Genomic DNA, 17,484 nt, shown 5'->3' on the forward strand with positions numbered 1-17,484 from the left:
GAAACTGAGTTTAAATGTATTTGGTTAAGGTGTATGTAAAGTTCCGACTTCAACTGTACATACCCCAACCAGAAGCAGCATCCGCACTGAGCTAAAGGCTAGAACTGCCTCTTTCAAAGAGCGGGACTCTAACCCTGAAGCTTGTAAGAAAACCCGCTATGCCCTCCGAACCATCAAACAGGCGAAGCGTCAATACAGGACTAAGATCGAATCGTTGAACACTGGCCCCACGCTCGTCGGATGTGGCAGGGCTTGCAAACCATTAGACGACAAAGGGATGCACAGCCGAGAGCTGCCCAGTTCCACGAGCCTACATAACCTATTCCCCGCCAGGAGACTGAAAAGATTTGGTATGGGTCCTCAGATCCTCAAAAAGTTCTAGAGCTGCACCATCGAGAGCATCCTGACGGGTTGCATCACTGCCTGGTATGGCAACTGCTCGGCCTCTGACCGCAACGCATGAAAGAGGGTATTGTGTACGGCCCAGTACATCACGGGGGCCAAGCTTCCTGCCATCCAGCACCTCTACCAGGCGGGGTCACAGGAAGGCCCTAAACATTTTCAGACTCCAGCCACTCAAGTCATAGACTGTTCTCTCTGCTACCGCACGGCAAGCGGTACCGGAGCGCCATGTCTATGTCCAAGAGGCTTCTAAACAGCTTCTACCCCCAAGCCTTAAGACTGCTGAACAATCTAATCAAAGGACTTTCCCAGACTATTTGCATTGCTACTCTGTTATTATCTATGCATAGTCACTTTAATAACTCTACCTACATGTACATATTACCTGGACTAACCGGTACCCCCTGTATATTGTCTCGCTATTGTTATTTCACCGCTGCTCTTTAATTACTTGTTCCTTTTATTTCTTAATCGTATTTTTTAAACTGCGTTGTTGGTTAGGGGCTTGTGACTAATAAAATTGTGTACATTTGCTTTTTTTTGGTGCTTTTTTAAAACATTTTAGTCATTTAGCAGACGCTCTTATCCAGAGCCTAGCTGGCTCTGGGGTTCGAACCAGCGACCTCTGAACCGTTAGGCTACCTGTAATTGAAAGGGAACCACTTATAACTTGTTTATAACAATGTATAACCTATTTACAACCACTTATAGTCTGTTTGTAACCACTTAGAACTAGTTTACAACCACTTCTAACCTGTTTGTAACCACTTAAAACCACAGGTTGTAATTTTTACCTTTTTTTTTGTTGAGGTTGTGCTGCATCTTTTAATCAACTATCTGTTATTCAAGGTGGAACTTGAAAGGACACTGGAATCGACGACAAAGTCGAAACTTCATTACAAGCAGCAGTGGGGGCGTGCTTTGAAAGAACTGGCCAGATTCAAACAGGTAGGCCAATTTGGATGACTACCACTTTGATTCAACAGAAATGTATTTGCCTGTAGTTTGCTAATACCAACATGATCAGCATGTTTGTGCTATTCTATAGTTAGAATATGTAGGGGTCATATAGATATATACATTAGGAACAACTGCTCTTTCCATGACAGACTGACCAGTTTAATCCAGGTGAAAGCTATGATCCCTTATTGATTTTACTTGTTAAATCAGTGTAGATTAATCAGTGTAGATAAAGGGTTGGAGACAGGTCAAAGAATGATTTTTATGCCTTGAGACAATTGACACATGGCTTGTGTATGTGTGCCATTCAGAGGGTGAATGGGCAAGAGCTGTTCCTAATGTTTTGTACACTCAGTATATGTGCTATACAGTGCCTTCGGAAAGTATCCAGACCCTGACCTTTTTTCACATTTTGTTACAGCCTTATTCTAAAATGGATTAAATGAAAAATAAAAAATCCTCAGCAATCTACACACAATACCCCATAATAACAAGGCAAAAACCGTTTGAAACATTGTTACAAATAAACAGATACCTTATTTACATAAGTATTCAGACCCTTTGCAATGAGACTCAAAATTGAGCTCAGGTGCATCCTGTTTTCATAGATCATCCTTGAGATGTTTCTACAACTTCAATGGAGTCCACCTGTGGTAAATTGATTAGATATAATTTGGAAAGGCACACACTTGTCTATATAAGGTCCAATAGTTGACAGTGCATGTCAAAAAAATAGAACTGAAAATAGCTGTGCTGCAACGCTCCCCATTCAACCTGACAGTGCTTGAGAGGCTCTGCGGAGGAGAATGGGAGAAACTCCCCAAATATATAGGTGTGCCAAGCTTGTAGCGTCATACCCAAGAAAACTCTAGGTTGTAATCACTGCCTAAGGTGCTTCAACAGTTGGATACTTTTATCTCCCTCACCAACTTCAAACATCTGCTATCTGAGCAGCTAACCGATCGCTGCAGCTATACAATTGGTAAATAGCCCACCCATTTTCACCTACCTCATCCCCATACTGTTTTTATTTATTTACTTTTCTGCTCTTTTGCACACCAATATCTCTACCTGTACATGACCATCTGATCATTTATCACTCCAGTGTTAATCTGCAAAATTGTAATTATTTGCCTACCTCATGCCTTTTGCACACAATGTATATAGACTCCCCTTTTTTTTCTACTGTGTTATTGACTTGTTAATTGTTTACTCCATGTGCAACTCTGTGTTGTCTGTTCACACTGCTATGCTTTATCTTGGCCAGGTCGCAGTTGCAAATGAGAACTTGTTCTCAACTAGCCTACCTGGTTAAATAAAGGTGAGAAAAAAAAGTACTGAATAAAGGTTCTGAATATTATTATTTTTAAATAAATTGGCAATGTCCATCTGTTTTTGCTTTGTCACTATGGGGTAATGTGTGAAGATTGATGAATTAAAAAATATAGGCTCATCTGTCCTCCACTCGTTACCTGTATTAATGGCACCTGTTTGAAATTGTTATCAGTATAAAAGACACCTGTCCACAACCTCAAACAGTCACACTCCAAACTTCACTATGGCCAAGACCAAAGAGCTGTCAAAGGACACCAGAAACAAAATTGTAGACCTGCACCAGGCTGGGAAGACTGAATCTGCAATAGGTAAGCAGCTTGGTTTGAGGAAATCAACTGTGGGAGCAATTCTTATGAAATGGAAGACATACAAGACCACTGATAATCTCCCTCGATCTGAGGCTCCACGCAAGATCTCACCCCGTGGGGTCAAAATGATCACAATAACGGTGAGCAAAAATCCCAGAACCACACGGGGGGACCTAGTGAATGACATGCAGAGAGCTGGGACCAAAGTAACAAAGCCTACGATCAGTAACACACTACGCCGCCAGGGACTCAAATCCTGCAGTGCCAGACGTGTCCCCCTGCTTAAGCCAGTACATGTCCAGGCCCGTCTGAAGTTTGCTAGAGAGCATTTGGATGATCTAGAAGAAGATTCGGATAATGTCATATGGTCAGATGAAACCAAAATATAACTTTTTGGTAACTCATCGTGTTTGGAGGACAAAGAATGCTGAGTTGCATCCAAAGAACACTGTACCTACTGTGAAGCATGGGGGTGGAAACATCATGCTTTGGGGCTGTTTTTCTGCAAAGGGACCAGGACGACTGATCTGTGTAAAGGAAAGAATGAATAGGGCCATGTATCGTGAGATTTTGAGTGAAAACCTACTTCCATCAGCAAGGGCATTGAAGATGAAACGTGGCTGGGTCTTTCAGCATGACAATGATCCCAAACACACCGCCCGGGCAACGAAGGAGTGGCTTCGTAAGAAGCATTTCAAGGTCCTTGAGTGGCCTAGCCAGTCTCCAGATCTCAACCCCATAGACAATCTTTGGAGGGAGTTGAAAGTCTGTGTTGCTCAGCAACAGCCCCAAAACATCACTGCTTTAGAGGAGATCTGCAATGGAGGAATGGGCCAAAGTACCAGCAACAGTGTGAAAACCTTGTGAAGACTTACAGAAAACGTTTGACCTCTGTCATTGCCAACAAAGGGTATATAACAAAGTATTGAGAAACTTTTGTTATTGACCAAATACTTATTTTCCACCATAATTTGCAAATAAATTCATTAAAAATCCTACAATGTGATTTTCTGGATTTTTTTTCTCATTTTGTCTGTCATAGTTGAAGTGTATCTATGAGGAAAATTACAGGCCTCATCTTTTTAAGTGGGAGAACTTGCACAATTGGTGGCTGACTAAATACTTTTTTGCCCCACTGTACACTACCAGTCAAAGTTTGTTCACACTAACTCATTCAAGGGTTTTTCTTTATTTTTACAATGTTTTACTTTGTAGAATAATAGTGAAGGCGTCAAAACTATGAAATGACACATATGGAATCATGTAGTAACCAAAAAAAAAAAAGTGTATATATATATATATATATATATATATATATATAAATAAAAATAGTGTGTGCAAACCTGTCAAGGCAAAGGGTGGCACCTTTGAAGAATCTCAAATATAAAATATATTTTGATTTGTTTAACACTTTCTGGGTTTCTACATGATTCCATATGTGTTATTTCATAGTTTTGATTATTCTCCAATGTAGAAAATAGTAAATAATAAAGAAACCCTTGAATGAGTAGGTGTCCAAACATTTGACTGGTATTGTACTGTATTTACGCATGTACATACAGTGCATTCGGAAAGTATTCAGACTTTTTTTTACGTTAGTCTTACTCTAAAATTGATTCAATAAAAATCCTCATGAATCTACACACAATACCCCATAAATCCAAAGCAAAAACAGTTTTTGTTAATTGTTTTGTTTAATTTTTAACAAATATTGCATTTACATATGTATTCAGACCTTTTACTCAGTACTTTGTTGGCCTTTTGGCAGCGATAACAGCTTAAAGTCTTCTTGGATATGACAGTACAAGCTTGGCACACCTGTGTTTTTGGAGTTTCTCCTATTCTCTGCAGTTCCTCTCAAGCTCTATCAGGTTGGATGGGGAACGTCACGGCACAGCTATTTTCAGGTCTCTCCTGCCTCGTCTTGGTTATGTGCTTAGGGTCGTTGTCCTGTTGGAAGGTGAACCTTCTCCCTAGTTTGAGGTCCTGAGTGCTCTGGAGCAGGTTTTGGTATTTTATTAGGATACTCATTAGCTGTTGCAGAAGCTTCATGGGATCCACACAAAACCTGAAACATGATAATACAGAACGTTAATAGACCAGATCAGCTGAAGAACAGAACTACATCAATGTTTTTTAAGGTACACGCAGCCTAAATATCAATACATGCACACAAACTATCTAGGTCAAATAGGGGAGAGTTGTGAGATGTATTTGTTTTTTGAAACTAGATTTGCTGTTCATTTGAACAATATGAGATGGAACAGAGTTTCATGCATTAATGGCTCTATATAATACGGTACGCTTTCTTGAATTTGCTCTGCTTTTGGGACTGTGGAAAGACACCTGGTGGCATGTCTGGTGGGGTAAGTGTGTGTCAGAGCTGTGTGTAAGTTGACTATGTAAACAACAATTTGGGATTTTCAACACATTAATGTTTCTTATAAAAAGTGATGCAGTCAGTCTCTCCTCAACTCTTAGCCAGGAGACTGGCATGCATAATATTTATCAGCCATCTGATTACAATGAAGAGCAGGACGTGCTGTTCTGTTCAGGGCCAGCTGCAGCTTAACTAGGTCTTTCCTTGCAGAACTCGACCACACGACTGGACATTAATCAAGATGAGAAAAAACTAGAGCCTACAGAACTTGCTTTTTGGAATATGGTGTCAAAACAACCATTGACTCTAGCGGGTTCTTGGTCACCTCCCTGACCAAGGCCCTTCTCCCCGATTGCTCAGTTTGGCCGGGTAGCCAGCTCTAGGAAGAGTTTTGTGGTTCCGCACTGTGGTTCCACACTTTTTCCATTTAAGAATGATGGAGGCCACTGTGATCTCCGGGACCTTAAATGCTGCAGACCATTTTTTGGTCGCCTTTCCCAGATCTGTGCCTCGACAATCTATTCCTTCGAACTCATGGCTTGGTTTTTGCTCTGACATGCACTGTCAACTGTGAGACTTTATATAGACAAGTGTGTGCCTTTCCATATGTCCAATCAATTGCATTTACCACAGGTGGACTCCAAGTTGTAGAAAGATCTCAAGGATGATGCACTTAACTCCTCTAGGGTAGGGGGCAGCATTTGGAATTTTGGATGAAAAGCGTGCCCAAATTTAACTGCCTTCTACTCAGGCCCAGAAGATAGGATGTGCATATAATTAGTAGATGTGGATAGAAAACACTCTAAAGTTTCCAAAACTGTTAAAATAATGTCTGAGTATAACAGAACTGATTTGGCAGGTGAAAACCTGAGAGAAATCCATTCAGGAAGTAGGATTTGTTTTGTTTGTTGTAGTTTTCTATTCAATGTCATTACAGTATCCATTGACTTAGGACTCAAATTGCAGTTCCTATGCCTTCCACTAGATGTCAAGTCTTTAGAAATTGTTCCAGGCTTGTATTCTGAAAAATAAGAGAGTAAGCACAATCTGAATGAGTTTTTTCATGCGCGCGACTGAGAGTGTGCCTTTCTTGTTTACCTTTTATATTGACGATGTTATTGTCCGGTTGAAATATTATTGATTTATTTAGGCTAAAAACAACCTGAGGATTGAATATAAACATCGTTTGACATGTTTCTATGAACTTTACGGATACAGTTTTTTTTTTTTTTGTCTGCCTGTTGTGACTGCGTTTGAGCCTGTGGATTACCGAACAAAACGCGCAAACAAAACGGAGGTTTTCGGATATAAAGAGACTTTATCGAACAAAAGGAACATTTATTTGAATAAATGAATGTCTTTTGAGTGCAACCATATGAAGATCATCAAAGGTAAGTAATTCATTTTATCTCTATTTCTGACTTGTGTAATTTCTCCTTGGCTGGTTACTGTTTAATGATTTGTCTGCTGGGCTATGTTCACAAATAATTGTAAGGTATGCTTTCGCTGTAAAGCATTTTTAAAATCTCACACCGTGGTTAGATTCACAAGAAGTTAATCTTTGAAACCTATGTAAAATAATTGTGTATTTTCTGAATTTTTGAGTATTTCTCTATTTGAATTTGGCGCTCTGCAATCTCACTGGATGTTGGCCAGATGGGAGCTAGCGGTCCCACATACCTTAGAGGTTAAGCTCAATTGCGAGTCTCTTAGCTCTTAGATTTATTTCAATTTTTTATAAATTTGCAAACATTTCTATAAACCTGTATTCGCTTTGCCATTATGGGGTATTGTGTGTAGATTGGGGGGGATGATCAATTTTAGAATAAGGCTGTAACGTAACAGTATGGGAAAAGTAAAGGGGTCTGAATACTTTCTGATTGCACTGTGTGATATAGCCCATATCATGCACACCTACGGGGCATAGTGTGGAAATGATAACAAAAGTGCAGGGAATGCAGACCTTTTTGGTGGTGTTGAAGTTTGTTCAATCAATCAGAATGAAGTTAGCCACATTGTTACATCCCTAGAGTAATGAACTACTCATGTAGCATGTTTAGAGCTTTTTTTCCAAAACATAAAATACTGTCATACTGTGAAAAACACATTTGTTATTTTGGCCATATTGCCCAGCTCTAGGCATAAATCATATCTTTGCCCCCCCCCCCACCCTCTGATGTCTAAATGTTTTACATTTGTTGCATCCTTGCAGCATGTGTCAATGATAAATAATTAACAGCTGGAGGATAAGTGTGAATGCAAATAAAGGAAGCCGCGTTAGTTAACTTTATTCTACCTTTCACAGCCTCATCATACAGTATATCATGTGGTTTCATTCGTTGTGTGTGTGTGTTTTTACATGGGCCTCCCCCCCAAAAAATTCAAAGGTCTATTAGACATCGATCACTTTTAAATCAGCACAACCTTATAGTGGGCTTTGAAACCTGTGCTGTGTCTGGAGTGAACCCTTCGAGGGACTGATCCAATGTCAACAACGTCGGCACACTGGGCTTATCAGGCCTCACTAATAACTGTTAAAGACAAAAGCCAGCTGGAAAATCTGAACCCCCTTTTTTCTGGACTTTCTAAGTGCCAGATATATGTTAAGAAAACACAAGTTGATTTATGTTGCACTAAGGGCTTCATAACTTAATGTGAAATAGTCCTATAAATCATGTTTGTATTATGTTAAGCATTAGCCCAGGCGTTAACCATTTAAATGTCACACTTGTTTTTAGGAGTATCTGTCAGACCTGTGCTTGGATACGCTCTGTGTAGTTAACGTTTGTTTGGTATCATTATTTGTTTCACCTATCAACTCGTCTGCATAATGTTTAGCTACGTTGCGGAAAAGAAATTCTCCCCTCAGGAATAATGCCTTTTCCCTCTAAAATGTCCAGATGGTAAGAATGAAATGCAGTTCTTTAGAAAACTTCTGCATTCCTGACTTAGCCCTTAGCCTTATCTTATCTCTTAGCCTCTAATACAGCAGATACGGTCAACTGGTTAATTTGAGCCCCAGTATGCCTCCTACTCCCCTAACTCTGAACCGCCTTGGTATTTGGTGTCAGATAGTGTGAGACCTGAAAAACTGGAGCTTTGAAATCCCCCAGGTGTCTGTCTGTCAGTTGGCTTATTTTCCAGAAAACTGTAGTTGAGGCCCATCTGGGCAGCTTGCTTCACTCAGGCGAGTACCTAGTCTAACCCACTGGATGCAGGCCACTGGGAATGGGGGTCATTCACTGGTCACTCAGTCCTGCTTGTGCTGCCTTTGTCCTCTCTCCTCCCTCTTGGAGAGAGCCAGACTCTGGAGGGCTGTGTTTACCAAGAGCCTGTCCTCCATTACTGAGAATGCAGTGGAGTACCACACACCTAACCCCTAGCATGGCGCTGTTGTCCACTGGAAATACTTAATGCACATTTCAACCAGCAGTAACTGAGGAAATCCTTTGCCCAAGAGGCCTTACAAAAATCACTGCCATAATTGTTTCAGTGTTGTTGCTTTGGCGCTTACTTGGCAATGTGCGATCCAGAAATGTTTCTGTGGTTTGTTTTTCTAGCAATTTTGGTAAAATAAATGTATTACGGGTGACTAATGTTCAGTTTTGCCCTGGCTGTGTGAGGAAAAAATAACTTGTCTGTATTTTAACCAGTGATTGTCTGGAAAAGGGAAGCGGTGTCCATATCTGAACCAATAACTGTTAAGTGTCACACATGACATGTCCCTAAACTGCTGTTCTTTGAAACCGTCAGGATTCTCTTGGTCAAAATGCTTTTAATTCTATGATCAGCTTTTTATTCCATGGTACCAATGTAAAAAAATCTGTAGTTATGTATCGCAATATTATTTTGGATAATATACTTTCCAAGTATTGATTTGTAGTAATAATAATATACCATTGAAGTCGGAAGTTTACATACACTTAGGTTGGAGTCATTAAAACTAGTTTTTCAACCACTCCACAAATTTCTTATCAAACTATAGTTTTGGCAAGTCTGTTAGGACATCTACTTTGTGCATGACACAAGTAATTTCCAACAATTGTATACAAACAGATTATTTCACTTATAATTCACTATCACAATTCCAGTGGGTCAGAAGTGTATATACACTAATTTGACTGTGCCTTTTTAACCTCATAGTCCGCCCAAACCCGTATGCGGTAGCGTAACTACAGCCTCAAGCTCATTACCATAACGCAACGTTAGCGATTTCTAAAAATCGCAAATGAAATGAAATAAATATGCCTGTTCTCAAGCTTATCCTTTTCTTAACAATCCTGCCGTCTCAGATTTTCAAAATATGCTTTAGAACCAGAGAAAATCACTAATTTGTGTAAGAGTGGTGATAGCTAGCTTAGCATTAGCGTTAGCATTTAGCACGCAACATATTCACAAAAACCAGCCAAGGAATCAAATAAAATAATTTACCTTTGAAGAACTTCAGATGTTTCAATGAGGAGACTCTCAGTTACATAGCAGATGTCCAGTTTTTCCTGAAAGATTCTTGTGTAGGACACATCGTTCCCTTTTGTTACTATGCATTTGGCTACCGAAACTAACCGAAAATTCAGTCACCTACATGTCGAACTTTTTTCCGAATTAACTCCATAATATCGACTGAAACATGGAAAATGTTGTTTGAATCAATCCTGAAGGTGGTTTGTCATATTTCTCTCCATTGAAAGCACCGTCCTTGTAGCCTGGTTTGTTCTGAGATTTGAATGGAAAAATAATGGGACTTGATTTTTGCGCACCGAATGCCACGCAGACACCAAGAGGGACACTTGGCAATTGTAGTCTCTTATGGTCAATCTTCCAAGGATATGCCTACAAATACGTCACAATGCTGCAGAGACCTTGGGGAAACAAGAGAAAGAGTCCGTTCATTCCTGTCGCATTCACAGCCATATAAGGCGATCATGGAAAACGTAGCCTCAGAAATCCTGTGCATTTCCTGGTCGGTCATACATCTTGGTTTTGCCCGAAGCATTTGTTCTAAGGGACTCACAGTGAAAATCTTTGCATTTCTGGAAACTTAAGACTGTCTTCTTTCCAAAACTATCAATTCCAAGCATATTCGAGCATCTTTTCGTGACAAAATATTGCGCTTAAAACGGGCACGTCTTTTTATCCAAAAATGAAATACTGCCCCTAGAGTCTTAAGAGGTTAAACAGCTTGGAAAATTCCAAGAAAATTGTCATGGCTTTTTAGAAGCTTCTGATAGACTAATTGACATCATTTGAGTCAATTGGAGGTTTACCTGTGGATGTATTTCAAGGCCTACCTTCCAACTCGGTGCCTCTTTTCTTGACATCATGGGACAATTGAAATAAATCAGCCAAGACCTCTGGGGGGGGGGGGGGAGGAAATGGTGGACATCCACAAGTCTGGTTCATCCTTGGGAGAAATTTCCAAATGCTTGAAGGTACCACGTTCATCTGTACAAACAATAGTACGCAAGTATAAACACCATGGGACCACACAGCCGTCATACCGCTCAGAAAAGAGACTCGTTCACAAAATAGATGGAATCATGAGGGGAAATGATTAGATATATGGATATATTGAAGCAACATCTCAAGACATCAATCAGGAAGTTAAAGCTTGGTCGCAAATGGGTCTTTCAAATGGACAATGACCCCAAGCATACTTCCGAAGTTGTGGCAAAATGGCTTAAGGACAACAAAGTCAAGGTATTGGAGTGGCCATCACAAAACCCTGACATCAATCCCATAGAACATTTGTGGGCAGAACGGAAAAAGTGTGCATTAAACGAGGCCTAGAAACCTAACTTATTGTGTGAAGCTTGTGGAAGGCTACCCAAAACGTTTGACCCAAGTTAAACAATTTAAAGGCAATGCTACCAAATACTACTTGTGTACGTAAACTTCTAACCCACTGGGAATGTGATGAAAGAAATAAAAGCTGAAATACTGTGTGTGTGTATATAGCTATATGTATTTATTTAAGATGGTGTTAGCTAGCGCTAGTCTGCTGTACTTCGCCAAAATGCCAGTATTCTTCATCCTATAGCTTGTTATTCTTTTTCATAGTGAGCCAACATGTTTTCAACACTTATTTCCATGACTAATCAAAACACATGTTGTCGTGCTCTTGTCTCTCTGCTGCAGATATATAGTGAGCATTATGTTGGAAACATCATCGCAATAAAATCGCAACATTGAATTGCTATATATATATCGGGAGTATAGGGATACCCTATTATCGTATTCGGCACCTCAGTATCGTGATAATTTCGTATCTTTTAGGTCCCTGCCAATTCCCATCCCTCAAACACCTGGTTATTTTCCTACTGTGTTTGAGAAAGTATGCTGTGCTGCAGAACAGAGGGATATGATAACAGCCTTCTCTGGTATGTTGTGTTAGAGAGAGCAGGAGAGCGCCATGACACGGCTGAAGAAGCAGCAGCAGGAGCTGGAGACCATGAGGCTGCGCTACCTGGCAGCCGAGGAGAAGGAAGCCGTCAAAAGCGAGAAACACGAGCTGGAGGACATCAGGAACGAGCTGAACAGGTACTAACTACCACATTCGACGCTAGCATTATTTATCTTCCAAGAGCCTGGAAGGTTCACTTAAGACGAGTTAAGTGGAATTGAATTCAAAACAACTATAGTCAAAGGCAAAAGGGACTTTTATGCTCCCTGTATCCCCCCCCCCCCAACATTTTATTGACATTGACATTCTTATGCCAGCTTTATACTAAACTCGGCAACAGAAAAATGAAACGTCCTCTCACTGTCAACTGTGTTTGGTGAAAATAAACTTAACGTGTAAATATTTGTATGTACATAATCAGATTCAACAACTGAGACATAAACTGAACAAGTTCCACAGACTTGAGACTAACAGCAATGTAATAATGTGTCCCTGAACAAAGGGGGTGGGGGGTCAAAATCAAAAGTAACAGTATCTGGTGTGGCCACCACCAGGTACTGCTGTGCATCTCCTCCTCCTCTGTGAGATGTTACCCCACTCTTCCACCGAGTCACCTGCAAGTTCCCAGACATTTCTGGGGGAATGGCCTTATCCCTCACCCTCCGATCCAACAGGTCCCAGACGTGCTCAATGGGATTGAGATCTGAGCTGTATGCTGGCCATGGCAGAACACTGTCATTCTTGTCTGCAGGAAATCACGCACAGAACGAGCAGTATGCCTGGTGGCATTGTCATGCTGGCGGGTCATGTCAGAATGAGCCTGCAGGAAATGTACTACATGAGGGAGAAGGATGTCTTCCCTGTAACGCACAGCGTTGAGATTGCCTGCAATGACAACAAGCTCAGCCTGATGATGCTGTGACACACTGCCTCAGACCATGACGGACCCTCCAACGCCAAATCGATCCCGCTTCAGAGTACAGGCCTCGGCGTAACGCTCATTCCTTCGACGATAAACACGAATCCGACCATCACCCCTGATTTGACAGAACCGCGACTCGCCATTGAAGAGCACTTTTTGCCAGTCCTGTCTGGTCCAAATGGACAATGACCACAAGCATATTTCCAAAGTTGTGGCAAAATGGCTTAAGGACAACAAATTCAAGGTATTGGAGTGGCCATCACAAAGCCCTGACCTCAATCCTATAGAACATTTGTGGGCAGAACTGAAAAAGCGTGTGCGAGCAAGGAGGCCTAGAAACCTGACTCAGTTACTCCAGCTCTGTCAGGAGGAATGGGCCAAAATTCACCCAGCTCATTGTGGGAAGCTTGTCGAAGGCTACCCGTAACATTTGACTCAAGTTACACTCAAGTAGTATTGCCTTTTAAATAGTTTGTCAACTTCTGACCCACTGGGAATGTGATGAAAGAAATCAAATCTGAAATTAGTGTGTGTGTGTGTGTGTGTACACTGCTCAAAAAAATAAAGGGAACACTAAAATAACACATCCTAGATCTGAATGAATGAAATATTCTTAAATACTTTTTTCTTTATATAGTTGAAAATGCTGACAACAAAATCACACAAAAATGATCAATGGAAATCAAATGTATCAACCCACGGATGTCTGGATTTGGAGTGACACTCAAAATTAAAGTGGAAAACCACACTACGGGCAGATCCAACTTTGATGTAATGTCCTTAAAACAAGTCAAAATGAGGCTCAGTAGTGTGTGTGTGGCCTCCACGTGCCTGTATGACCTCCCTACAACGCCTGGGCATGCTCCTGATGAGGTGGCAGATGGTCTCCTGAGGGATCTCCTCCCAGACCTGGACTAAAGCATCTGCCAACTCCTGGACAGTCTGTGGTGCAACGTGGCATTGGTGGATGGAGCGAGACATGTGCTCAATTGAATTCAGGTCTGGGGAACGGGCGGGCCAGTCCATAGCATCAATGCCTTCCTCTTGCAGGAACTGCTGACACACTCCAGCCACATGAGGTCTAGCATTGTCTTGCATTAGGAGGAACCCAGGGCCAACCGCACCAGCATATGGTCTCACAAGGGGTCTGAGGATCTCATCTCGGTCCCTAATGGCAGTCAGGCTACCTCTGGCGGGCACATGGAGGGTTGTGCGTCCCCCCCCAAAGAAATGCCACCCCACACCATAACTGACCCACCGCCAAACCGGTCATGCTGGAGGATGTTGCAGGCAGCAGAACGTTCTCCACGGTGTCTCCACTCTGTCACGTCCTCAGTGTGAACCTGCTTTCATCTGTGAAGAGCACAGGGCGCCAGTGGCAAATTTGCCAATCTTGGTGTTCTCTGGCAAATGCCAAACGTCCTGCACGGTGTTGGTCTGTAAGCACAACCCCCACCTGTGGATGTCGGGCCCTCATACCACCCTCATGGAGTCTGTTTCTGACCGTTTGAGCAGACACATGCACATTTGTGGCCTGCTGGAGGTCATTTTGCAGGGCTCTGGCAGTGCTCCTCCTGCCCCTCCTTGCACAAAGGCGGAGGTAGCGGTCCTACTGCTGGGTTGTTGCCCTCCTACGGCCTCCTCCACGTCTCCTGATGTACTGGCCTGTCTCCTGGTAGCGCCTCCATGCTCTGGACACTACGCTGACAGACACAGCAAACCTTCTTGCCATCCTGGATGAGCTGCACTACCTGAGCCACTTGTGTGGGTTGGAGACTCCATCTCATGCTACCACTAGAGTGAAAGCACCGCCAGCATTCAAAAGTGACCAAAACATCAGCCAGGAAGCATTGGAACTGAGAAGTGGTCTGTGGTCACCAATTATAATTGGTGGTCACCGCCTATAATTTCCGCCTGTTGTCTATTCCATTTGCACAACAGCATGGGAAATTTATTGTCAATCAGTGTTGCTTCCTAAGTGGACAGTTTGATTTCACAGAAGTGTGATTGACTTGGAGTTACATTGTGTTGTTTGTGTTCCCTTTATTTTTTTGAGCAGTGTATATATACATACATACATACATACACACATACATGTGTATTATTTATATATATATATATATATATATAATACAGCAGTAGGACCGCTACCAATGTAACTCCAAGTTTTTTTTTCTCATTTTGTCTGTCATAGTTGAAGTGTACCTATGATGAAAGTTACAGGCCTTTCTCGTCTTTTTAAGTGGGAGAACTTGCACAATTGGTGGCTGACTAAATACTTTTTTGCCCCACTGTATGCATACACACACACGGATATATATTTTTATGCATACGCACACAGATATATATATATATGTATGCATATATCCGTGTGTGTGTGTATATATATATATATATGTATGTATGTGTGTGTGTCATTTATCTGATGTGAAGTTCCACTCTTCCTTGGGTTGTTTTCTGAATCCATTTGCTTCAACATTTTACCCTCCTCCCCCGCTGGCTGTGTTTTTCTACCGCAGGTTAAAACAACAGGAGGACAAGAAGCCATGGGGCAGCAGCTCTGCCGGCCCCGCCGTGTCTCTCAACGAGAGCGCCGATGATCACCTCAGCCGGCTGCTGGAGGAGAGAGACACTCTGTTACGCACAGGCGTGTATACACACGAAGACCGCATCATCAGCGAGCTCAACAGGCAAATCCAAGAGGCCATGGCACACAGGGTGGACCACTAGTCTAGCATCTCATGCTAATGCATGATAGAAAACCAGCCATCAGACTCATCTAAATGTGAAGTGTTGATCAATTCCTAGTGTGCCAAATGGTCCGAATTGGACTATCAGATCACTTCAAGCTCCAGGGACAGTAGAAAGTTAGCACAAAGGCAGAACTTGAAGGAACAAGTGAGAGAGTCTGCCTTTGCAAGGGATTGACTTTGTTTTGTGTAAGTGTTTTTGGTTATTTTTCCATTATCATTTTGGCTTTCTTTGTTACATGTGTTTTTATTAGTGTTACTACTACATACTAATGTTATTATTATACTATATTATCTGTTTTATACTATGGGCTAATGTCCACATTTTAGAGATGATTGTGGAAAGGGAAAGGCCTAAAATTATTTTACCAAGCGTTACATTCCAAATGGATATGGTTTCAATTATTAGAACGAAAGAGGTCACTAGTGGTTGAAGGTTCGTTGGTGTGTTTATACTGAATAAGTTGTCTGTACACACCAGGTGGCGCTGTAACATCAGCAAAGCTACATGTAAATTTACCAGCTTATTTTTATTTTTTCAGATCCAGAATTAGTGTGATAATTATTTGTTTGTCATGACTAACATGCATAGACGATTCTTGAATGTATTGATTTGTGTGTATTAAATAAATTATTTTGGGATTATATGCACCTTCATAGTCTTGTGTTAGTGAGCTCAGGTTGGTTTTCATCTCTGCACCAGTGAAGGATGCAGAGGGGAGGACGGCTCATGGTAACGGATGGAACGGAATTAATGGAATGGTATCAAACACATACTCTCCTTGTGTTTGACATTCCATCCACTCCATTCCAGCCATTATTATGAGCTGTCCTCCCCTCTGCATCCTTCACTGCTCTACACCAGTGTCAAATAGTCAAATCATACTTAATAGTATTCAAAATGGTATCGCATGCATTTAGGTTAAGTCAACTTGTTTGCCATTGGACCCACTTAAATCTAACATCTTAAAAAGGCTTTATAGAGCATTCATATGTTTTTACATTTACATTTAAGTCATTTAGCAGACGCTCTTATCCAGAGCGACTTACAAATTGGTGCTTTCACCTTATGACATCCAGTGGAACAGCCACTTTACAATAGTGCATCTAGGTCTTTAAGGGGGGGGAGGGGGGGGGGGGGGGTGAGAAGGATTACTTTATCCTATCCTAGGTATTCCTTAAAGAGGTGGGGTTTCAGGTGTCTCCGGAAGGTGGTGATTGACTCCGCTGTCCTGGCGTCGTGAGGGAGTTTGTTCCACCATTGGGGGCCAGAGCAGCGAACAGTTTTGACTGGGCTGAGCGGGAACTGTACTTCCTCAGTGGTAGGGAGGCGAGCATGCCAGAGGTGGATGAACGCAGTGCCCTTGTTCTTCATGTTCTTCATAAGCAGTATAAAACTTGACTAAACAATTATAAACAAAGTCATCGACATAAAGGTCTACATCTGGTGATTTGCAAAAGGTGCTGTAAGAAGCCATTCTACATAGTTTTATTTGCTATTGAAGGATTTCTGTAGGCCTTATAAAGCATAAAGGCTTCATTAAAGGGTGACCGCACTTCCTGATTTATTTAAATTTGGTCAGCAAGGGAGAGCCGAAGCCAAAGGATTTACTCAAAATCTGTCTGTGTGAGATGAGCACTTTTTTTTTGGTATGGAGGTCTATGAGAAAGTGTTGAATTACATGAGGCTTGTTTGATCAAATATTTCTGTAATGTTTAGGCTGTTACAAATGTACTGATTATAAGTGGATGCACGTGGCATTTCGGCAACTTAAAAAAAAAAAAAACTTAATTGTACCTGTTGACACTCGTATCTGCCATCTCATTGGCTAGAATGGTCCCACCTGATCTTGCCTGCCTTCAATCATTGAAGACATATTCCCATTGTTAGTGGTCATCTAGCTATCTTGTCAATATAATAGATATTCTTTGATTTGGTTCATTAAGACATACTCGTGGCCATGACAATTCAAACGTGAGTTGTTTTTGTGGTTTGGTTTGATGGGTTTCTTGTGTGTGTTTGCAGG

The 17,484-nt window shown here is 41.5% G+C and overlaps 1 protein-coding gene across 2 annotated transcripts in view; it reads left to right on the forward strand.

The window, feature by feature from the left end:
- Positions 1–16,102, forward strand: part of cep120 (centrosomal protein 120) — a 57,993-nt gene extending 41,891 nt beyond the window's left edge. For both annotated transcript variants that reach the window (XM_029638653.2, XM_029638652.2), the window contains 3 exons: positions 1,252–1,350; positions 11,777–11,922; positions 15,227–16,102. In XM_029638653.2, coding sequence (XP_029494513.1) covers positions 1,252–1,350; positions 11,777–11,922; positions 15,227–15,437 — 456 coding nt within the window. In that variant the 3' untranslated portion in view covers positions 15,438–16,102. The remainder of the gene's footprint in view (positions 1–1,251; positions 1,351–11,776; positions 11,923–15,226) is intronic.
- Positions 16,103–17,484: the final 1,382 nt, after the last annotated feature.

Source organism: Oncorhynchus nerka, linkage group LG27 (assembly GCF_034236695.1).
Source record: "Oncorhynchus nerka isolate Pitt River linkage group LG27, Oner_Uvic_2.0, whole genome shotgun sequence".
Taxonomy (NCBI): domain Eukaryota; kingdom Metazoa; phylum Chordata; class Actinopteri; order Salmoniformes; family Salmonidae; genus Oncorhynchus; species Oncorhynchus nerka.